The sequence below is a fragment of the Cebidichthys violaceus genome, unplaced genomic scaffold (genome assembly GCF_023349555.1).
Source record: "Cebidichthys violaceus isolate CVI_PGR_0920_01 unplaced genomic scaffold, fCebVio1.0.p SCAF_124, whole genome shotgun sequence".
NCBI classification, from domain to species: Eukaryota; Metazoa; Chordata; class Actinopteri; order Perciformes; family Stichaeidae; genus Cebidichthys; species Cebidichthys violaceus.
This window is the reverse complement of record NW_027176290.1, coordinates 210,717-235,716: the sequence shown is the minus strand read 5'-3', so window position 1 is coordinate 235,716 and position 25,000 is coordinate 210,717. Positions and strand designations below refer to the sequence as shown.

General features: G+C 45.6%; 1 protein-coding gene across 1 annotated transcript in view; it reads right to left on the bottom strand.

The window, feature by feature from the left end:
- The window catches only part of LOC137869512 (slit homolog 3 protein-like), a gene marked incomplete at its 3' end in the record, with an annotated part of 182,193 nt that extends 158,379 nt beyond the window's left edge, over positions 1–23,814 (bottom strand). Inside the window, 3 exon segments of the mRNA XM_068706927.1 lie at positions 18,248–18,319; positions 22,352–22,423; positions 23,810–23,814. Coding sequence (XP_068563028.1) covers positions 18,248–18,319; positions 22,352–22,423; positions 23,810–23,814 — 149 coding nt within the window.
- Positions 23,815–25,000: the final 1,186 nt, after the last annotated feature.

Genomic DNA, 25,000 nt, shown 5'->3' with positions numbered 1-25,000 from the left:
GCCAACATTTCTTCTTCCCGCCACCGGGCCTCCCACAATCCTTTGCGTTGGCGAGGTTGCGACGTCAGTGTGTCCCTCTCCCATTGTCCGATTGTCGCCGTCCATCAAACAAGGACGCTCTTTGCCGAGCAGTCCTCCGACTTCAGGCTTCTGTGGTTCGACTGTCTGATGAAGGCGAGGGTGGATGTTGTTGAAGCGGCGTAACGAAGCCGACGACAAGTCCACCGCTGCTTTTGTGTCACGTTTCAGAGTTCCTTCTCGACCTTGGAAAAACAAAACAATCCAAGGACCGTGTAGCAGCTACGGCCATCTGGCATTTCCTCGGTGAGCTGACGGGCCTTTTGGGCCGACACCACCGTCTTTGTTTTCTGGTCCGACTGGTCTAAAGAACAGGTAGATCGCATCTTTTTTCTTTCTGAATCGACACTGAGCTGAGTCCAAAGAAAGCTCAACTAACAGCTTCCTCTCTGACCCACTGAGCCGCTCTGGATAAGAGCGGCAGCTAAATATATATCGTCACGTTTCTGTATTTTTCTGATCAGGAAAGTAAACCTGAAGAGACGACGCCGTCCACAGTGAGCTCACTGCACAGTTACATGTGTTTCCTCTGATGTTGTGTTGCTTACTCATTGGGGAGATAATAACTCCTCTCACACACACACACACACACACACACACACATGAAGGTGATCCACTCCAACAGCGCCGGGACACCTTTCATAAAACAAGATGACCACATGCGCTGCAGATTCCTCAGGATGTACGTCCACATGTTCCCCTGTCTTGTGTTTGTGTATGTGTGCACTCGTTTGTCTTAATAACACTACAAAGACGGCCTAATGGAAGCCACATGTGTGTGTGTGTGTGTGTGTGTGTGTGTGTGTGTGTGTGTGTGTGTGTGTGTGTGTGTGTGTGTGTGCGTGCGTGTGTGTGTGTGTGACTCAGGCTTGATTCACTCACAGAAAATATGGAAGAAATGCCAAATATGCCGGAGAGAGAGAGAGAGAGAGAGAGAGAGACAGAGAGAGAGAGAAAGAGAGAGAGAGAGAGGGGTGAGAGTGAGAGACGAAAAGGTTGAAGAAGAAAGAACACCAAACCAAAAGTTACAGAACGATACACAACCCTAATTGGTGATAGCAGATCTCGAGTACACAAGAACCCCCGATAACTCAAACTAAAACACAGAACCGTGTTTATGCTTTTAACATTTTTACTCAACAGGTTTATTTAATAGGTTCGTCATCATGTGGGCTTTTTTTTTTTTTTTTGGCGTACGCGACCCGACTTTTGCGGTGTGATTTCATGGGCTATGAATGCATGCGCAACCTAGCAGACCGACTGACACACATGTCTGATCCGTGTTTGGCTGGCACGAGGCACTGTGGTGTAGGAAACACACACACACACATGTTGGCAGGATCAGTGAGCACCTTGTCAGTGAGGTGGCATACATGTGTTTATGCGCATGTGTGTATATTTATGTGTGTAGACACGGTCATGCTCTTGTCAGCCAACAGCTCCTCAGCAGTGTGTCCAACACCTTGTAAAGAACAGACGCCGTCTCTGCTTTTTTTCTCCCCCGAAAAAATTGTCTTTTTCTTCCCAAACGGTGTCGTAAAAAAAAAAAACTGAGACAAGCCCGACGGTTTGATCGCCGCCAGTTTTGTGGTCGTGGGTTTGATTCATTTCATTTCCTCTAGACCATCGCTAAACTATCACAGTTACGTCATGTGCAGAAGATGGAGGTGCGGAACCAATACCTCCATTTGCAGAGTATCTCCTTGTGATTCACAAAGAGAATTTGAAAAATCAATATCATTAAAATATATATATATGAGGGAACCACCAGCCTCGGCCACATGTGTTTATGGTAAATGAGCGGCGCTAATGACTTACTGATGGCAGAATGCTACACGTAGCCCCTTTAAGTGCTACTAGATCCCTTCGGTCGGACGAGTCTGGTGTTGATCAGCCCGTTTAATCCTCTCGCAGAACTGGAGGAGCTGCAGCAGTCTGCAGCCGGGCCGTGGAGACGACGCAGCCGAGGAGCGGCCGGTGACATCATCCCTTAAGTGACCACTTGAAAGTGACCGCCGGGCGGTGGGTGGCTCAGGCTTCAGTAGCGCTCGGCACCACTTGACGCCTGTGGCCGTTTATTTAGCTTGGGTCTATTGCTGATACTGACTGGTGCCGGCAGTTATTTGCTCTCTCTCTCTCTCTCTCTCTCTCTCTCTCTCTCTCTCTCTCTCTGTGTGTCTGTCTGTCTGTCTGTCTGTCTCTCTCTGTCTGTCTCTTTCTCTCTGTCTGTCTCCTGTCGCATCACTTCTTTACCTCTCTCTCTCTCTCTCTCTCTCTCTCTCTCTCTCTCTGTGTGTCTGTCTGTCTCTCTCTGTCTGTCTCTTTCTCTCTGTCTGTCTCCTGTCGCATCACTTCTTTACCTCTCTCTCTCTCTCTCTCTCTCTCTCTCTCTCTCTCTCTCGCTCTCTGTCTGTCTGTCTGTCTGTCTCTCTCTGTCTGTCTCTTTCTCTCTGTCTGTCTCCTGTCGCATCACTTCTTTACCTCTCTCTCTCTCTCCCTCTCTCTCTCTCTCTCTCTCTCTCTCTCTCTCTCTCTCTCTCTCTCTCTGCAGCATGTGTCCCTCCTAGACATTCTCCACCTCACTACCTACACCCTGTTTATTGTCCTCGTCTGTGTGTCTCTAGCTCTTACACACTCTGTTTATTTGTGTCTTCTTCTGTCAGCCTGTCGCTCTCTCTCTGTTTCTTCTTCTTTCCACAGACTCTCCTCTTCTTCTTCGCTGCGTCTTTAACTACTGTACGAGCGCAAGAACGGGCCGGGTTGATCCGGTCTGCGCTTCCTTCGTCGAGGTTGAAAAAAGTAATAGAGATCGCCCTCTACGAAGCCTCCCTGTTGTTGTTTTATGAACATCAAAAATCCACCTGTTCTTCCACAACGTGATTGGCGGATGCCGTTATTATTCGCAGGTGCGGAAGCTCAGAAAAAATTGCAATTGCCGTGTAATAGTTGCGTTCTTTGCAAAAAAAAGTATGCGTGACATGAATTAACGACTGCGTGGCGTAAAGGCCTTAACACTGGAGGTGAGTTCTGAGAGTGTAAATAAGCTGTTTTCTGAACTTTGGAGTATTTGTGACCAATTTCACAGAAGTTATTCTTCTACGGAAAGACAACCTCCCTCACGTAGACCTACCATAAGCAAACAACGGCTCCAAAATAAGGTTCTGACCTGCGGCGTGGATTTCAGATTAACCAGGTAGCAACAGTTCAATGTATGTAATGTGTTTCCAGATTGTCATGTAAATGTCTCTCTCTTCTTTCATCGTGTCTCTCTCTCTCTCTCTCCTCCTCCTCCCTCTCTTTTCCCCCTCCCTGTCTTGGTCTCAGTTGTGATCATGTCTCCTCTTTCTTCTTCTCTCGGTATGCGTCTCTATCTCCACAGTTTATTTCTCTTTTGTCAGTGTTGGTAACTGCAGCCGGCTGTTTATTGATGTTCAGCGGTGGAGACAAACTTTTCCACACATCAAACATCTCTCTGCCATAATCATCATCTCCTGCTGGCACTCGGTATTTATTTTTCTTTCTCTCTCTCACTGATTCTGTCTTCTTTTGCTTTTTTGGACCAAACGCCGATAGAAATGCCCGTTTACTGAAACCAGGATGAATATCATGAATACGGTAAACCAGCGTCATCAGTTATTTATATATTCATTTATGTGTGTTTGTGTTATTTGCACATATCGGGGCTTTAACACACAGGCCTCATCGACTTTCTGAATTATTATTCATACCCATACACGCATATATCACCGCTTATTTTGGCTGTAACAAGGCTACAGCTTCTACCACTTAATGGGGCAGTAAATTAGTGTTTATTTCAGTTAGTGCCAACACAAGGTTTCCATTTAGTCCAAAATATAATGAACAATCTGCTACGTGGTCGTGGTAAAAAACAGAATAATTGACTTTGAGCTGAAAATAAAAGCTGCTGTGGAGTCAGAACCCTCTCCCAGATGGCGTTTTATTGTTTCACTCATCCGTCTCTCCACCATCTACTGTATCCTAGACGGCAACGACTGGATTTTTTGGCAAAAACGCGTACGGATGATCGCAGCGGTGCAGCGTTCCCACAATCAGACGGTTTAACCTGAGGGAGCTGACATTATTATAGCTAAACAAGCTGACAGACTTGTTTATGGCAGAAGCCTCCGTACAGAGTTCTAGCTTCAAACTGTGTTGACGTGACATTATATAGACGCGGGGAACCGGTGAAGAGACGACGTCAAACGGCAGCGTAGCAGACGAGAGTAAAGATCATCTAGGATAGCTGGATGTGAACCAGTTCCATTGTTTTATGCTGCAGCGGCTGCGGTTGACTTGGTGGCCTCATAAAGTGGAGCTACTAATTAGCGGGCCAGGCCACTGGAGCCTATTGTCTTTGACTGTGAGACGCTCACGAGGCCGCGGGGTTGCACCACGAGCGTGACGCCGCGCTTGTAAAAAAAAGTGACCGTAAAATTCCGGATGACAAAAGTTTACGGAGAACAATGTGTGCGGCGGAGCGCACAAGCGGCCTCTTTCTTTAACTCCGAGTGCAGCGGTCTTATTTCTATATATATATATATATATATATATATATATATATATATATATATATATATATATATATATACTCATTTGGCTTCTTTTAAGTGGAAGAGTTTGTGAGTTTGTAAAGCTGAATATCTTCCATCTGTGGCGGACACACTGCTGTCGGGCCTCTGATTGTAAAAGTGCACCGACACACTCACTCGCACGCCCACATATAAACTCTGACACACTGGAAGTCCGATCGGGGCGCAAAAGCAGACGCTGCTGCCGAACGGACGCGATCACAAACTCATCCGTCGCGTCATCGGACGTCTGCGTGACGTTAGCCTGCCCTTGCATGAGTAACAAAAATCAAGGTTGTGTAAAAGACAGAAGGAGAGATGAGAGGGAAAGAGCGGAGGAGGATGGAGGATCACTTCAAGGCTTCATATTTCTCTGTTTAAACAAAAGGGGGAAAAAAAAGGCACATTCCTGCGTCACTTGTTTAGTTCACACTAGCACAAACACAACGGCTAATACCACGTCTCTGCTGCACACAGGGAGACTTCTAGAGAAGAATTCTCAACCCAAACACGATGAACCCTGGTGTTTGTAACTTGATTTGAACAACATACACAAACTGTCATGGCTTTTTAGCATCTCTAATTATCTTTCTCAACCTTAAAATAACTCCCAGTCGGTTATCTTTTCATTCTTTGTCCCCCCCCCCCCACCCCATTGCACTGCTATGCCTTTATTTGGGCCGGTAGAGATTCAGCTGTAAACATCGCTTCATACGCAACGATAATTGATAAGATTTGGATTCAAATGTGACATTCATAGACAGGATTTGTACCTGAAATAACACACATTCTAGATGTAAAACTAACAAATGTGGAGCTATTTTAAAGTTCAAAGCTTTGAGTTTAACAGGTGGAGCCCCCCCCCCCCCCACACACACACACACACACACACACACACACACACACACACACACACTGTTACACACCACCATCAGAAAGGTCTTGTTTCAGTGTTTCAGTTTTAGAGACGGAGGGAGAGAAAGAGAAACAAACACAAAAACTGCACATACTGTCAGTGTGTTTCCAAGTCTCTGTGTGTGTGTGTGTGTGTGTGTGTGTGTGTGTGTGTGTGTGTGTGTGTGTGTGTGTGATGTATAAATATATCTCTACAGGTTTTAAAGTGGCTTTGTGGTGCTCTGTATTTAGAGGCCTGGTTAAATCTCCTCTCACCCCATTCATGTGGCTGACTCTCTCTCTCTCTCTCTCTCTCTCTCTCTCTCTCTCTCTCTCTCTCTCTCTCTCTCGCTCACACCATCTAAATCCTGTGAATCCAAACCTCTGTGTCATCCATCATCTTTTCTTTCTTTTAGTTTAGTCTCTTTTTTTCCCACAATATCTACATTAAATTCTCAAAGAGAATGAAAAAGAACGTGAAGTCGGTTTAGATCGTCTTCTGGCATTATTGGTGTTTTGATGTCCTCCCTTTTGTTGTCTATATCTGCGTGGGAGTTGGTTGGCCTTTAAAGTGATTTACAGTCTTTTATTCTCTCTCTCTCTCTCTCTGTGTATTTCATGACAACCATCATTACCGCTATACTGAATGTACAGCTTTCAGGATCTCTCAAAAATACATTTTGTTCTCTGTTGCAATCACTGTAAACACAGAACGAATGGGAGGCGTTGTTTCACTACGAGCCTCGCGTCGGTTCTCCCATCAAGTCTCTGGAGCTCCACTGCAGGGATGGACTTCCATTCCGTTTGGCGTTTCGATGATGTCAAGTGCGCCGTCTAAAGTGCATCTGCAAATTATAATAGAATACTGCTACAGCTGCATTATTCCTAACAACGTAACTCCACGAAAGCCAAGATGGCCGGTGGCGTCTGCGGTATTGTTAATGGAAATATTCCTAAAATAAAGGCCACATTTTCCATCAACCCCCCACTGCGGAGATCAACAGAGACGATCTTTGGCGCTTCGGTCAAAGGCTTTCTCTTAAAAGAATAACAACGTTGGAGGTCATTTATCAATCTGTAATGTTCCACTGCCATCTGACATTTTTGAAAAACTCAACTGCATTTTTGTTGGAAGAGCAGCGATCCCCCTCTAGTTTTTGTACCGCAGAGCAATCCAGGAGAGTTCCAGCCAAATCGACAAGGTGGCACACGATGTGGAATTCCGTTCAGAGACCTCGTCGAAGCTGCCAATCTTCTTGGTGGTGGGCTTTTTTTGTTTGTTTGCAGTGTTTATTCTAATGTTTCAGCCTCAATATGGACGTGATTTAGTGTTGTTTAAACGTTGCTTGTGTTAGTTATTTTTTGCTGTTGACTCATGCAGCGGTACATAACAGCTTCCAGCTTCCAGAGTTAGCTGTTTGTATCTAGCATGTTATACCGTTGTCACGTAATGACAGACAAATGTAAAAAAAGACACATTTTAATAAATCTGGACCGGGAGGTCTGGACGGTTTGTACCGCAGCAGCAGAACCTTTGCTCCGTTGGCTTTAAACCTCCAGGGCTTTATTACCTGACTTTGATTTAGTCATTGGTTAGTCAGTGCTTGCATGGGACCAAAGTCACATGACAATATCATTGTTCTTTTCCTATACTCGGAGCATGTAGACGTTAAAGAGAAGAGGCCCAAGAATGGAGCCTTGGGGGACTCCAAATGTCGCTGTTTCACCGATTGACACAGAGTAGTCCCCGTCATTCAGACGGGATTTAAACCAGTTTGTGCCAGAAAGTCCTACCCAGTTTTCTAGTCCGTCAGGAAATATGTTGTAATTAATTCATTCATTCATTCCTGAGCGGAGTGCATACAAGCGCTAATCTTGGTTTATTTAGTTTGATTTAAAGTCGTAATACTTTGTCCTTTAACATGTCTGTTAAAGGACAAAGGGAAATATTACACTTACTGGGTTTTTAACTCTTAAATCAGCGGAGAAACAGTTGAGCTCGTCCTTTGCGTGGAGGTGTTTGTGTGACAGCGAGACAGATGAGGAGAGAAGGAAAGAGCGACAGAAGTGGTTCGTGTTTGTTTGTGTCTCTCCGCAGTGCGTCGGTCAATGTGTACATCTGCAGTGTTTCTGTCACTGTGTGTGTGACAGCTAGGATACAGACAGTGTGTGTGGGTCAGTCCATGTGTGTGTGTGTGTGTGTGTGTGTGTGTGTGTGTGTGACTCTGATTGCACCAGAGCAATAACAACAGTTTGACTTCATTTGTAACAATCAGACTTTTCTTAAACAGCATAAATCACAAGTCTAACTTCTGACATGCACACATTCACTTGTAGGCCCAAACACAGAAAGCATGACTCTCTACACACCAACATGTGTCTGCCAGTGTGTGTGTGTGTGTGTGTGTGTGTGTGTGTGTGTGTGTGTGTGTGTGAGACATTAGCCAGTTCCAACCATGTAGTCGCCAGTAGCCATAATAATGGTCAACAATGAATGTAATAGCTATTTCGACCTCCCACAGCGTCTCTCTCACACAAACACACATGAATTGGAACACTTCCGTTGACTTCCATTCACTAAACCCGACAGAAAGTTAATCTCACAGTGAAATACGAGCGTAATGCGTGCGATTTCTCGACAGACTAACGCTGGCGTCGTTCAGACACATGTTCACAAACGCCAGCTGGCTGATATATAAAACTATAAAAAAAAATAACATGGACCAGCAGGCAACAGCAGACTAATAATGACCTAATCGGCTTTCCACGTTCCACATGTGTGATTTGCGAATGTTTTGTCTTCTTTTTGCTGCGGTGCCAAAGACATCACTGGCGGAAGCGCTGTGGCACATGAAAGCGCATCGACCGATGGTGACGTTTCATCACTCGTTCGGACTTTTTGCGTTTATGAGGCTGAAGTCCAGCCAAGAGCAGACAGCTCTCTTCTTCTTCTTCCTCCTCCTCCTCCTCCTCCTCCTCCTCCTCGGCAGCTTTGGCAGCGCCCGTCTCGCTTTCGCTCCGCTGATTACGACACACCACCGCCGCCACAGACGTCGAAGCCGTGCGCAGCGCTCGTTAGAAAACTGTGGTTTTTTTTTCCCATGAAGACGCTCATTAAGAGTTTTATCAAGAACTGGAAGGCGGGACAGTATTTGACGGAGGAGGCTGGCCTCGTAAGTATCAATGGAGGAAGAACCCTGCGTATCACATTGCGCTGACACGTTTTTAGGACACGTCCAGGACAACAGAGAGACTACTTAGGTACGGTAAGGCTAACGTTGAACCGAAGTGATGAATTTGAAGACTTATGAGGTGATTTCTAAACATAAAACACCCTAATTTTCTACTTAACCTCTGCACAGCTGAAATATAAAGCTGCTGCTGTATAAACAAAGTTGATTGCTGCAAAAGCAGTTGATTGCAAATACATTTTTTTTTTTGCCCGCTTGTGATCCCAATGACAGTTAATGTAACAAACCCGGTTGAGGTTATGCTAAATGACAAAGTTTTTGGCTGACAGTACGGTTATTTGAAGACACAAAATCATCTGATCTCTCCCGTAAGTTACGAGGCGGACGATCGTCTAACATAGATGTAATCCCTGAGGATACTGGACTGGTTTTTTGGAACACGCCGGTCGGTTTTGTAGTTTCCCAGGACTCCCCCACCAGCGTACTGCTGCATTAAAGAACACTGGGCCGTGTGGGAGTCCTGTAAAATATGTTACTCGTTGCGGAAACCCCACATACAGACACAGAGCGATTTCAGCACTTTTACGACCCCACACTGAGCCGCAGCTTCGATTTACACCGACTGTAGGCCCACATGTCACCTCGCAGTAAATAACCCCGAAAGATTGTTTCCCAGAATTCAGGAGGAGACCGAAGACAGAAACCCTCGTATGACATCACCGTAACTCTACGGCAGCAATGAGACCGTGGGTCGGGTTTCAGCTGCTGAAACACTTTAGGAGATTTATTTTGAAATCAGACGGCTACCGCTTGAACGAGCCTTTCTTACAACGTGATTAACAGCATGAAATTAAAAATAAAAATAAAACCTTCACGGGATAATGGTTCCGTTCATTATGGGGGGAAAACAAATATGAAGGAACACGTTGCTAGATTGACTATTATTGCATTTCTTTCACTGAATTTCAGTTCTGCTTCCCAGGAAACTGTGAAGAACAAGTTTGAAAAGAGCAGTTTGGAGTTTCACTGTAAAATGTGCAACAGACATAAAAGTGAGCTCTTTGTTTTTTATCATCTCACACACATGAATGTAATTATGGGGGACATTACATTTGTTTAGTGGTTCGTCTTCTGTCAGTGATGGAGTGCAGTGTGTGTACGAGTCCATTGTGCTTTTACTACTGAAAACCCACCCTGTCAACACACACACACACACACACACACACACACACACACACACACACACACACACACACACGAGCAGGATAGACGCCAGTTGCCAGGTTTTTTAAAACATCCTTTAGGGAAAATAAAGCATCTAAAATCAGAGCCAGACCATTAGTCCGGTCTATGAGGAGGGAAAAAAAAAAGAGGTCAACAATCGACAAAAGCTTCTCTTCTCTGAAAGCTGCTACTCAGAGAGAGGATCCACTAAACTGTTTTCTCCACCAGCCTCCTCTCATCGGCCATTTTTCATTGAATTCCGTGTTTTCCTCTCCCTTCATGTCTTGTCCTCACCTGTCTAACAGGCTCTCCCCCTGCTCCCATTCCTCTCATGCCTTCCCATCTATCTCCTCCTCACCCTCACATCTCCTCCTCCTCCTCCTCCTCCTCCTCCTCCTCCTCCTCCTCCTCCAGCTTTCCAGGGAGCCAAGTCTGTTTTTGATTAGTGTTCTCATGTAAACCTAAATTGTGATTAAACAAACAGTGTGAGTGCATTTGGCCCGGTATCAAGTTTGCCCCTCTCTTAAATATATGTACAGACACATACACACACACACACACACACACACACATACATACACACACACACACACACACACACACATGAGCAAAGCCAGAGACATGAATATAAGCAGACATGTACAAACAAATGCACGACGTATATAAACATATAAGCAAATATGCAGACGCAAGCAGAGACACAAATTACTAAACTATGTATACCCGTTCAGAACGCATAAGAATGTACACACGCTGTGTATTCATATTCAATATAAACCCTAACTGCACACGTTAAGCCATGCAATAATCACAATCAAGCACATACAGTAAGCACACACACACACACACACACACACACACACACACACACATGTGGATGTACAGTGTGTGCCTAAACACATCCCTGTTGCCCGGTAGAGTAAACAGGTCAAGGGGAAAGTTTGAGCTGTGTGCGCTAGCAGCTCCGCGGCTACTTCCCCATCCCAACTCACCTTTATTTGCGAGCTTAAATTGCTACCACATGCAGCCTCTGTGCTATTTCAGTGTAAGCACATAAAAATTCTTTGCCACGAAAAAAAAAACACACACACAAAAAAAAAAAAAAAAGCCCCCCTGCCTCCCACGAACATTTCATAGGAGCTGGCCCTGCAGCGAGCTAGCGAGCTAGCCGCTAACGTAGGCGCCTGGAAGGGAAGAGGTGTCGCTGCCGTGAACTTTAAGAGCGCCGCGTTGGTGACCGGCAAACACTTTGACTTGTTTTATTCACACACACACACACACACACACACACACACACACTTCATGACTTTTGGCTTGTTAAATGCTTTCACAGAAAAAGAGTCAAACGTAACTTATTGCATTCTTATTCAAACACTTTGCAAAGTGTTTAAGAATGATTGTGTCAGACTAAATACAGACAAAGCAGCTACATGGCCGACAGCGTTCAAAACAAAAGAAACAAAAGTCATTTGAACAGCGGCTTGTTCAATATATAGAAACTATTTCATTCCCGCTGTTGAAAGGAGAATGTCAGTGAAGCGAGGAGTGTGTTCAGCACAAGTCAGTGTCAATATGAAGGACTACGAACGAACAAGAAGTGCATAATGTGTATTATACTTGTGTGTATTCTGATGGGCTGCTGTCACAGTGATAAGCTCCCCGCCTGAAGTCTTTGTCCTCCGCATACAGTAGATCCAGACGCGTGTGTATAAATGGTGAAGAAATCAACTTTCTACAGGAGAAATCTTTACTGGGGAAGTCGGGATTTAGTTAAGTGAATGCAATAAGTATCGAGCCATCTTCTTTAATGTTGGGAAGTATTTTTAGGAGAGCATGAAGGAATGTATGAAACTTCTCCTGTATTTTCCAGATATATCAAATTATCATTTATTGTCTCTCTCTCCCTCTTCCTCTTCCTCTCGCTCTCCCTGTCTCTCTCTCTCGCTCTCTTTGTTGGTTTTTGGTATCTCTGCAGCGTGTATTTATCTAAATATGTCCTGGGACAAAATCACACTGCCGTCTGGGCTGTGGGAAACACACACACACACACACACACACACACACACACACACACACACACACAAGCCGCTAAGAGCAGTCTTATTTTAGAGGAGCTCTGGTCAGGTTCCCTCAGTAAAAAGTACCTTACCTTCCCCCGAATACCAGGGAATTTCAGTGTGGGTCCTTTGGTGCAGCTCCGTCCTGGAGCCTATGGGCCACCTGGTGCAGCTCCATTCCAGAACACCTACTGCCATTAATAAAACCTACTGTTTTCCTTTGTTTAAGGAAGCACTTGTGATTTTAAGATTGAATCCAAGTAAGATTAATAAACTCAAGTCTCACAGTACTGATGTGCATAGGCTCTGTGGTGCAGCTGCATGTCAGGTTCTAATAGCCTTGTGGTGCAGCTGTATACCTTGGTTTGTACTTCTGAGTCATGTTTAATTATTAGGAAGTTATGTCGTGGGTGTGTGGTTTGGTATTGAGTCTGCAATGCACCAACGCAAGCACACACACACACACACACACACACACACACACACACACACACACAAACACGTCAACCCACACACAATTTTGCATCCAGAGCCTGTGGTGTTGAATCAGCGGGAGAGGTGGCGTGAGAGAGAGAGAGAGGGATGGAGGCTACTTGTGTGTGTGCTTCTGTGTGTGTGTGTGTGTGTGTGTGTGTGTGTGTGTGTGTGTGTGTGTGTGTGTGTGTGTGTGTGTGTGTGTGTGTGTGTTTGAGACTTATTTGTTTCTCGCCAGCACCCAGTGGCGTGAAAACCAAACAAAGGGCCCGGAGCCTAGTGACAAGAAAACAATCTTTCAATTGCTGACAGCAATACAAACAACGGAGCCGTTTGTTCCGTCTGTGTGCAACAGAAAGAGAGCTCAAGCGGAAAAGAAAGGGGGGGAAAAGGGAAAGAAAGTAAATGAGTGAACCAGCCCTTGATGAAAAAAAAAAAAAGAAGACACACACGAATTCAGGCACTTTGCGTTCACCCCCTCACCCCTCCGGACCGATCCCACCAATCGGCACCGAGGCTCCGTCTGTCGCAGCCAATCACTGGACGCACTGAGAACACCCACTTCCTGTAACACTAACCGTAACATTCCAGCAGGTAAACTATCGCAGTCGCCTCTAAATGGACAATTAGCCAAGATTAAAGGCAACCTCCTCGTCTTTCTCCATTACCTTAATTAGGAGGAAAAGACATCTCAAATGACCCCCTCCCCCCCCCGCTCCCTCCCTCCCTCATTCCTCTCTCCCTCTCCAGCTCCCCCCCGCCACCACCACCACCCACCCGACTCAACCAGCACGGTTGTATTTACAGTAACTGAGGAAGGTCCACACTGAAGCATCTGGGGGCCTCCGCTGAAGCATCTGGAGGTTAAGTGCCTTGCTCAAGGGTAACCTAATGGTGCAGCAAGGCATGTCTCATTACCGTCCACTCGTCAGTGCAAGGGTTTAGACTGGCAACCTTCCAGGTCATGATTTGTTGACTATTGCCGGCCATTTCCCCTCTGCTATATTTCCATCCTTTCCGTTCTTACTCCCGTTTCATCCCGTTCCACTTCCACACAGCTTCAGTTACACTTTAACGTTGCGGGAACGTATATGTAATGCTGTTGTCCATAGTGAGTGAGTACGCAGAGATTAACCAGCATCCCTCTGGACAGGAACTCACTTCTCTTTCCATTACGCCTCCAAAAAAAAAAAAAAACCTTTTAGGCTGAACGTTTGGCTGCTGGTATTCCTGCTGTGATGCATTTTATAGGGTGCAGTTAGGACATTACGCAGCAGTGGCAAAGCATAGGAAAAGGCTGAAAACTAAAATAAGACAGGAGTATACAAGCTTTACTACGCAAACTAGAATCTGATAGGTTCCTGGTTAACAGGCTCTTTTGACAGTTTACAATTAACATGAATTGGATTCTCAATAATGGCGGGTTTGTGCAGGACGTCCCGTTTCACGCTAGAGACAGATCTCTCTGACCAATCAGTGGTCTGCCGTGTTTTAACTCCACCTTCTAGTATCGGCTCAGCTCGCCCGGGGGCGGTACCAAAAAAAAAGTACCAGGTGTTATCCGCAACTTTTGCTCATGGAAAGTCCAAATTTGCAAAGAGCCTCGCTTCAAACGGAAAAGTTTTTAAAGCACAAATAATGTAGCGTACAACACACAGGGGTTCTACGTCTTTACAGCCAGACGATGCTTGTATTTCAGCGTCCATGAACGTTGAAACATGGTCAAAAAAAAAAAAAAAAAAATGTCCCCTCCTGCATTATGCAACACGCAGCGTCTGAAGCCCTCCTAGCGGGTGAAGGGAAAGGAGGAAATATCCCTCGAGTCTGACGTTGCCCTCATTTTTCTTCTTCATCGCTCACCCTCTCCTCTCATGCGAACCAATCAGCTGTAACCTGAGCTGCTTTAATGGGGGAGAATGATGAAGAATGACCAGCGCTGGCTTCACACACACACTCACAGGCATGCACACGTAAAAACATGCGCAAACACACAGACACACACACACACACACACACACACAAACTACCGAAGCAGAAAGTGAAGATAACAGGATGAGGCTCAGTCTGGGTCAGTGTTATTAGACAGCAGACTAACAGCCATCGCGTCACTTAGCAAAGTAAACCTCCCTGATACTCTCCGCTGTGCACTGATGCAAAAAAAAAAAGCCCTCTAACCCAAAAGCTCGCATTTTTCCATCCGAGTCGTCGTGATTGTTGCTTTTTAAAACCAGAAAGTCATTGCCTTTCGAGTAAATGCATTCGACTCGGAGCTCCGTCTAAGTGTGTGTGTGTTAGTGTGTGTGTGTGTGTGTGTGTGTGTGTGTCTGGGTGCATGGGCTGTGAGACCACAGTCTCTGCAAACTGTGGGGGGAAAACGACCACAGACTGCACACACTGAAACCCACAGACTCCAGTCCACGATCCGTCTATCTCGCCATCCCTATCTTTGTTTGTCCCCCCCCACCCCCCCACCCTCCCCACCCCCACCGAGCCACCTAGTGGGGTCACCAGGACTCCAACCCCTCCATCCATCGACCCAGCTCCCTTCCTCCTTTCATCTATCCGTCTCCTTCCTTCGCATGACCTCCCAGATACCCACCGTCCATCCGTCTTTGTCAGGCACTCGCCGTCCTCGCGTAGCGCTCAATTAGAACATTTTCCGAAAAGAAACAAAAAGCCAGCCTCTTCGATGCTCGCTGCGAGTCGCACGCTTCGTTCGACTCCGCGGGATCCGAGACTCCTGGAAGACTAAAAACTATTATCCAGCCTGATACCTCTTGCCCTTACCTCCCACCCACCTCAGGAGCAAAAACCTCCAACCCATGCCTATTTTCCCTTGATGCTAGTCCAGCTCCTTCCCTCTCCCCCCCCCCAGTCTCCAAACCTCAGACCACAGGGCTTTAATAGGAGGGTTAAGAGGTAATTCCTATCACACTGCCATCATTTAATATCTAACCGAGGCTGACAGAGAGGAAGGTTACGAACCCAAACCAGAAACCCACCAGCAAACCTTCCCGTCTCCTCCTCCTTACCCTCCTGCTGTTATTCTCTCCTTCAGTCTGACTCCCTCTCACTCTGCTGTCAGTCTACCTACATTTATTCCCCTTCTGTCTCTCTCTCAATCTCTTTCTCTCTCTCTCTCTCTCTCTCTCTCTCTCTCTCTCTCTCTCTCTCTCTCTCTCTCTCTCTCTCTCTCTCTCTCTCACAAGCTCTTTCCTCCACATACCTGGCTATTTACACCACCGCCACTTCCTTAATTTGCAGAAAAATACACAGCGTGGATGGGATAAGAGCACCAAAAAAAAAAAAATGGACGAAAAAGATGAGAAAAGTGGAAAAGAAGAAGAAAAAAAAATAAATAAAAAGCAGGAGGAAACTCCAGACACTGTAATTTAGATTGTGCTGATGGCAAAGCAGGGATATAAAGAACATGAGATTTATAATGTTAAGGTTGGAACACGTTCGCCCTTTTCCACTCGAGTACCGAGTTGTCTGAGAGCTCCAGGGATCCATATTCGACCGGCGATAAATAAGAGCTATCGAGAACAATTACGGGTTTTATAGAACAGTAATGCAGCCGGCGGAGGGAATAAGACCGTCGCTCGTGGAGAACAAGAGAAAGTGTTGGAAATAAGAAGCAAACACAGCGAGAGTGTGTGTGTGTGTGTGTTTGTGTGTGTGATGGAGTCCGTACGATCGCATGTGTTTGCTTCCCTCACTGCGTGTGTCCCCGATGTTCACATGAGAGGGTTTTGACTGTGTGTGTGTGTGTGTGTGTGTGTGTGTGTGTGTGTGTGTGTGTGTGTGTGATCCTGGAAGCCACAGTTGACGGTCCACTCTGCTGTGTTCAGCGATACGTCACGCTCATCACCACAACGTTTGAAACACGCGATGACACGCGGGTTTCACAGCGAGCCCCCCCCCCCCCCCGCTGAGAGGATCTCATCTTTCTGCGGCTTTTCTGCCAAACACGAGAGATCGGATTGAGAAAGTGCAGCGGAAAATACAATTTATTGTCATCGCCACAAACCACCAATATTATTATTTGTTGTCATTGTTTCTTTAGTGTTTCAAAATGAAAAATGTTAATGTTTTTTGGAGATTTTGAGGGTCGATCGCGAGACTAAAGAGCATATTTTTCACTTATCACGATATAATAAAAGCAGTGCACATTTAAATAACTCAAAAAGTCTTGAAGTTTAAGTCTTTTCTTTTGCCCGAGTCCATTTCATAAGTTGCTCCTTTACAAAGACAGCTAGAACCGATTTCGATGGTGTCAGAGGTTCACAGAAACTCTCCCACATTCCTGCAGCATAATCCAGCGTTCAGTCCGAGTGATCGCCGGTATGTTCCCATCAATTCTGCTCCGCCGATAACCTGCTACTTCCTGTGAAAGCGTTGACACTTTAACGCCTGAAGAGTGGATTTAGTCATGTTGTTGCAGAACTATATGACAGATTGTACAAAAGGTGTAGAGCTGGACTTCAGCCCTGAGAGACGTTTCCTCGGACGTTTTGACATATTATGACATATTATGACACATTACGGAAGCTGACGTTCTCTGTGAGGACGCAACCTGCAAACATTTCCAGACCTACTTTTTGGTTTAGGCGAAAGGCATTTGATTTGTGATACTCAAAAGCTTTTTACAAGAGTTTTCCTTTCACGTTTGTGGGTCTAATTTTCTGTTTGATCTCCTAAACGGCTAAAACGTCAAAAAGGAAGGTTAAAGGAGCTTCCAAGGCGTTCTGCCTCATGGAAACATTATGAAAGAGAAGTGAGAGAAGTGAGAAGTTTAATGTCCCAGTGCTGGTATTCCCTATCCTAACACCTCGCAACACACACACACACACACACACACACACACACACACACACACACACTAAGAAATGCATGATAAATAAGTTCAAGGAGACATATGAAAATGACTGCAGACTTAAGCAGTCAAAAGCAAGCATGCACGAGACACACACACACACACACACACACACACACACACACACACAGTGTCTACCTCTAGCTTCACTTGAAGGCAGCCCAACATAAACAGCCATAAGGTTTAGAAAGGTGTGTGAACCTTCAACCTAAGCTGACAGAGAGACTCTCTGAGGATAAGACCAATAGAAAAGCTGAGTGGAAAGAAAGAGGGCAGACAGAGAGGGCACAGGGGAAGAAAAGGAGACGGGGCGGACGCACCGATGGGACTGAGAGAGAGAGAGAGAGAGAGAGAGAGAGAGAGAGAGAGAGAGAGAGAGAGAGAGAGAGAGAGAGAGAGTATCTGGGAATGTGAGATGAAAAGGAGAGAAGGAGGGGAAGAGGGAGGCATCAGTATGACCTGCTCTTACACTCCGAACACTCTGGGAAAGCTCCATATTCCTGAATAAAAATTCCTCACAGGTCCAAGGAAAACATTCGCTCCAGGCACACTTTCACCTCTTAAAAGTGTGCACACACACACACACGCACACACAAACACACACACACACACACACACACACACTCCTTTTCACCTCTCCGCAGGAGCACAGAGCGGCACTGTGACACCTGGCGCGGGACTTGAACCCTCAACCCGGATAAAAGTTCTGACGTTGCACCGTGGCCGTGTTTTCAAATGGATCATGTAACACATCAAAAGAAGACAGAAAAGAGCCAGAGAGAGAGAGAGAGAGAGAGAGAGAGAGAGAGAGAGAGTTGAGGAAAGCGTGATGGAGGGATGGAAAAACAAGAAAGGTGTACTCACAGGCGTCCTAGTTTGGGGTTGGACTGGAAGAGAAGCTCTGGGAGGAACTGGAGTTTGTTTCTGTTCAGGCGACTGTGGAGAGAAGAGGAGAATAGAGAGAATAGTTCCAATTAACTGGTTTCACTCTGTAAAACTCAAAAGAGAAACCTCAGCGTGAACAGAAACCGGTGAAGAACACGCCTCTCATAAATCACTCCGACTCCCGCTTTTGTGTTGACTGAACTATCACCAGCCAGGCCACCGGATCACCTTTAAGGTCGGCGGGTTCACGGTTCAAAAGTCAAACTCATGGGAAAGTCTGTCTGGTTTCCTGTGGTCGTGACTTACAGGTTATCATGCTGCGTGCGTGTGTGTGTGTGTGTGTGTGTGTGTGTGTGTGTGTGTGTGTGTGTGTGTGTGTGTTTGTGTGTGTGTCAGCTGCAGGTTATCGTCCTGTAAGCTCTCTAGAGCCAGTTATCACTATCATCCCCGCATGGGCTTTGACCTGGGAGTGAAAGGAGGAACCAGTTTAGCTTCCTGGCGTCTTCCAGTCATCTGCACTCCGTTGACAGTTCAGTTTAAAAAAAAAAAAAAAAAAAAAAAATCTATTGTCACTTTAATGAGAGATGAAAACCATATAATCATCTAGAGAGTCACATGCACTACCGTGTTCTCAGAGAGCAAGAAATAAGGCGAATCATATCGTCCTTATTCGTCCTCACGAGACAAATCGCAGGAGCCAATAACACGGATATCTCATCCCTCCTGTCCTGACATCGGTCGAATCAAACAAGTCCGACAGCTTTAGCGCTCTTCTATCTCAGCTTTCCGAAAAGTAGAGTCAGATGTTTGCAGCCAACACATCTTGGTGAAAGATGCACATTTACAACAAAACAAAAACCTCTTCAGATGCAAAAAAAAGTATTTATTTATTACATGGGCAAAGGACCTTCGGCGGCACTAGAGATCACGTCATCGTTAAATAGACTAACAGTAACGGTCTCATGCATGAACTCATCCTCTATTCTGGGTGCGGTCACTCAACCTACACGAATACCAGAATGATAGACAACAAAAACTAACAGCATCAGCAGGATGGGCTGGCTTTCATTAATCACCAGATGCATAAACAGTCAATTATTAGAAAAAAGACGAGTTAAAAACAACTCCTAATGAAGACCCTCTGGTGACCGTGTTCTGGAGTTGAACCACCTCTCTGTGGTTTTGTGATAATAAGGTTCCAAGGAACGTTTTTTGGGACATTTTGTTTTCCCCTTTGATATGGGACTAATATAAAAATGAAAACGGCCCGAGGCCTTCCTATGTGTTTACATGCAAAGTACCGTTATTTGCTCGGGGATGTTGAACTGAGCGCGAAATGAACACGTGGCAACTATTTACAAAAGGAATGAGAGGCAGAGGAAGATGGAGAGAGGGACTGGTGTTGACCTACAATGTAGACACGTCTGTGAGGGTGAACGATGTGTCTGCTCGTGTGTGTGTGTGTGTGTGTGCGTGTGTGTGTGTGTGTGTGTGTGTGCGCGTGCAGGAGGAGGGCGGGGTCGGCTGCAGCAGAGAGAGAGATGAGGACAGCGTGAGTGGAGGGAGTGAAAGTGTTATCAAGCAACCAAAGCATTTGGCTGATAGAAGAGGCGTGGAGGGGAAAGAGAGAAGAACAGGAGGATGGGTGAGGGGGGGAGGGAGGGGGGGAGGTCACGGGGGTCACAGAGTAGAATCTGTTCTGGAGAAGACGCAGACACCGACCTTTTAACCTTGTGATAATGATAATAAGACCCCAACTTTCACTGTGTGTGTGTGTGTGTGTGTGTGTGTGTGTGTGTGTGTGTGTGTGTGTGTGTGTGTGTGTGTGTGTGTGTGCGCACCAATGGAAAGACAGCCGCTACCCTCCATTTGAAATAATTGACCCTTGCTCTTAGAAAATAGCTGCTGGTACAAAAGTGTAAGCGTCTGATCGGCTTCTGTTACAGTTATGAGTCATTTTGAGTTGTTCGCTCATAAAACAGTTATGGTTTTTTAAGAGAAGAATCCTTTGTGTGTTTTCTAATGACGAGTTTCTTCTGCTCGGAACCTTTGAAACATTACCAGGCCGCAAGTCCACGGGCTCTGTATTTTTTAAATTTGGAAGATTGTCTCGATTAGTCAGAATCACAGTCCAGCAGAAAATGGTTTGGAGGCTGAGGGGAACTAATCTCTCTGGGCCGGTTTACCTAAAAAAAAAAATTTCATATATCTTTGTAAGGAAAACAAAATAAAAACGTCTTTCGGCAAAACGTCCATCAATTACGGATCACAGCCTGGTGAAAATATCGCGACCACACGAGGTGAAACGAGCGTTCCCGTGACTTCATAATCCATGTGCTGACATACGTGGACGTACTCACCTCCAGAGATGAGTGCCTAAGCTCCATGTTTTTCACATTGTGACGCCATAAATCACACAGACTCAGCACCGCGACCCCCCTCACCCTTCAACTTTCACCGCCGACAGCCATAACATCAGAGGCCTGAGCATTTTTAAAAAAAAGCCTTTCATTATTACTGCAGAGGAGAAAACCATATTCAGGAGCCTGAATATTGTTAATTATCGTCGATACACCAGAACTTTTCTCTTTAATATGTTCAAAACATTCCTTCGATTAGGTAGAAGTCATCCGTATACTATACTTACTATATATATATATATATATATATATATATATATATATATATATATATACTATACTCGCTATGACTACATTGAAGCTGCACCCTGCCTTGGATGCCATCTCCTGTGTGAGTTTTGACACTCAGCTCCGTTGCCTCCTCACCCCTGACCTCTGACTCCTTCCCGACACGCCGCATTAAAGAGCCTTTCAACATTAAAGCGGCCCGTCACCTCGCGCCTTCACTGTTGGTTGTGTGATTTCCATTAAGAGACAAAGATACACATGTTGCCGCCACTCACCATTGGCCGTCACCTGAACTGAATGAAGAGCTCTCGTCTCTCTGTATCGCACGTCCGAGACAACAACGTCCTCCTCCCGTTGCTCTTTTTAAACTCTAAACTCTCCTCTTCGCGGCAGATAAAATCTTTAAATCCATCACTTTAAGTTACTGTTGTGGTGATACTGGGGAAGCACAATGTGGAAAGACAGTGCCACGACTCCCTCCTGTGCTTAAATAGCAGCTGAGACGCCGACATTATCGCATCAGTGAGGAAGTTCTCAGCTCCTGTCCGAGCCCAGTGATAAACGCTGTAAGGACAGCCGGTTCCTGAGTTTAGAAATGCTGTGCTCATCAGAAACGACAGCTGTGTGTTTGTAACATCACCTGAAAGACACCTTTAAGAAAAGCTCTCAAATTAAAGTTTAATTTCAGGAGTGTGTTGCTGTCTCTTTTCATTTCATGCCACGGCATCATGAACACCGTGCAGCAGTCGCTTTCTGTCTGTCATCCTCCAACACGGAGTCATAAACATGCAGGTGTGTGTGCATGTGTGTGTGTGTGTGTGTGTGTGTGTGTGTGTGTGTGTGTGTGTGTGTGTGTGTGTGCGGGGGAAGTGTTGTGTTGTGCACTGACACATTGATTCTGTTGACTAGAGCCTTGGTGTGAGCTGACGGACGCACACACACAACCACACACACACACACACACATTGAACAAGGCAATATCTATGAGAGATTCCGAGGTTGTGTGTGAAGTGGATGGACTTGGGTATCATCCAGATACTCTCTTTGTGTGACTGTGGGAGTGTGTGTGTGGGAGTATGTGTGTGTGTGTGTGTGTGTGTGTGTGTGTGTGTGTGTGTGTGTGTGTGTGTGTGTGTGTGTGTGTGCGCTTTACAGAATTGACAGGAAGTCAAAAGGTGTATGTTTGGGGAAATGGAAAATCTGCAGTGGCAAGTCAAATATTTGCATGTGTGTGAAGTTGTGTTTGCCGGTGTGCATGCATGCATATTTTGGAATGTTTATTTTTGTGCTTTTTTTTGTAGCCTGGTTGGGGGGGGGGGGGGGGTGGGGGGGTGTTACGTGCCTAAAATACCTTTAGTTTTTGCATCAGCTGTTTAGCTTTTCTTTTCTCTCACTTTCACAGAACAGGTAGCAAAACACGAGCCGGCGTACTTACAGTCTCTCCAGCAGCCTGAGGTCTTGGAAGGCTCCTCGCTCGACAACGCTGACTTGATTGTCCTCCAGATGACTAAAGACACAGAGAAAAAGAGCAGCAGTTGTATTTACTTTTACAATTCATCAAAATCAAGCAGAAATACAAAGTGACAGGCTTCCGGGAGTAACAGTCAAGACCAGGGGGAGAAAACATCGATGACCTAAGTAAGCATTTCTTTAAAAAGGTCCTAATTCAAATATCAAACTGCAGTTGTAGAACACCTGACCTGCAGGTTCAGACCAGAGGAAGAAACACAAGATGAATCTCATTTTCTGGACAGTGCAAACATCAGCTGCTGGCCAGAAAGAAATAAAAGAGATTTCAAACATCGGGAGAGACATTTGCACTTTTAAAAAAATTGGATTGTCTAAACAAAAGGAATCGGTGCGCTGAACAAATGAATCTGGCACCAAGCAAACGCTTGAAAAGTTGAGGACACGCAGCATTTCACAAACGTCCATATCTAGTGAGCCAAAACAAACAATTAACAACCCATCCCTCCTCCAGCCCTCACTGGATATCTTCTCCGGCCCTCCTTTTTTTTCTCTCCTGCTCCGAGAGTGCTGTCGTGTTTTCGGGGGGAGATCTAAGGTTTTCCAGATGGTGACGAGCAAAAGAGGGAGAAAACCTCGGCAGATATGCGTGTTTACATCTTCTGTCGGAGGACGTTAAGAGCGACATCCCCCGAGAGAGAGGATGGGATCGAAGCGAAGAAGAGGCTGATGTGAGAGAGAGAGAGATAGAGGAAGAGAGGAGGGAGGAAGCAACGGGAAAGGAGAGGAAGGAGGAGGCAGAGAGAGGAAACAAAGTCTCAGAGACCCAGAATGAAGGAGATGGATTAAGTCAGAGGGATATTAAAAGAAGACAAAGAAACCAAGGAGGACTGAAGAAGCCGTATCAGACGAGACCATATCTAGACTGCCATGTGGACCTGAACTGTTTTGGCACGACCTCCCTTTAAATATTCGTTCAAAGAAAATGTTTAGACAGATATGCAGCTATATTACAGCCATTAATCTGCGGCCTGTCATAACGGCTCTTTCCACAAACACACACACACTCACACACACACACACACACACACACACACACACACACACACTGTGTTGGACAGAAGCATGCATTTGGCTGAAAGATAACAGACTCAGTCGCTGAAACATGCATTTATGGAAATGCACAGAAAGAAATGTTAGCGCACATGCGGGAATTGTGCAGCGGTGTGAAGTGAATGTGACATGAACCACATTGCATTTTGCAAAAATCCCCAAATATTAAGTGAAAATTGTTAGAAACAATGCAACAGAAGAGTAACGAGAGTTGCAGAATAAAGTCTAAACTCTTAGCTAACCACACACTGCCAGGCATAAATACACATTGTACAGAAGATGCACACACACACACACACACACACACACACACCGCATGTCAGATGTGTGCGTCAACATATGTACAGATATAAGCACAGGTAGCAAGCACACACCCAAAGACACACCCTGACAGCAGCCCATTATAATATCATTATAATGTTCATTATCGTCCTGCTACATTTCCTCGGCCCCGGTAGAAAAGCCTCGTAAACTCCGGGGTAAGCCGAATCAAGACGTAACTTTGAGCAACTATATGAGAGTTTATTTGTCCAAATGAGGGATCAACCGCATGCTGATTTGTTCAATTACGTTTGTAAAGGCCCGGGGACCTAAAGCCAAACACATGGTGCGGGGAGTCGCCGCTGGCACGGCGTCCAGATGAGGTATCGTCTTTATGTCGGTCCGTCTGTCGCGTTCGTCATCGAGCCGGAGAAAGATGGAGGAAGGAGAGAAACGGTGTATTGGTTTCATGTGTGTGGGGTGCCTGGAGTGTCTAATAACACTTTCATCCAACCGTATTAGACTCTTAGCAACCATTGTAAAAGAGCCCCGATGATGTCACGCTTCCTCACGGCAAACCAGAGCGCACTTGGCGTACGAAGGAAATAAGGAAATACTTGAGGGGGATATTAACTTCACTTGTTGTTTACACACAACGGGTGAAACCACATTTAACTCCGACCCCCGCAGCCAAATGCTCAATATCAAGCTGGAGTTTTCACCTACATCCAAATTTGTTTGGAATTACTCAATTTCGCCACAGTCTGGAAGAAATCTCGCGGCAGCAAGGCTGCCAAAGATATTACGCTCAAGTGTTTGCGCATGCAGCACGGATGGCGAGACGAGCTGCGTCTGTGATTGCAGCGGGACGGTCCGTACCGCTCGCATTAAAGAGCACTCAGGCTGCTGGGCTGGATTACGTGTTTTTAAGTGAACACGTTGTGTGTGATGTGTAATGGGATTACAGCGACGGGCCTGATGAGGGTGTTTTAATGAGGTCCGACACTAAACCTAAAGATTTGAAATAGCACCAAAGCATATGAACATATTTAGTTTTTCTGGAATTATGAGATCGTTGAGGTGAAGTTTAGTTTGTTTTATATTTGTAATGGAAGTCAAGTATTTTCACACGACTAATTATCGTTAATTACTAGCCTGTGTATGTAATGCATGGGCACTGAGAAATACTTTGTCAGCAGCTATTATCCTTCCCTGGGAAAAATGTTCGAAGCGTTTAACTAGA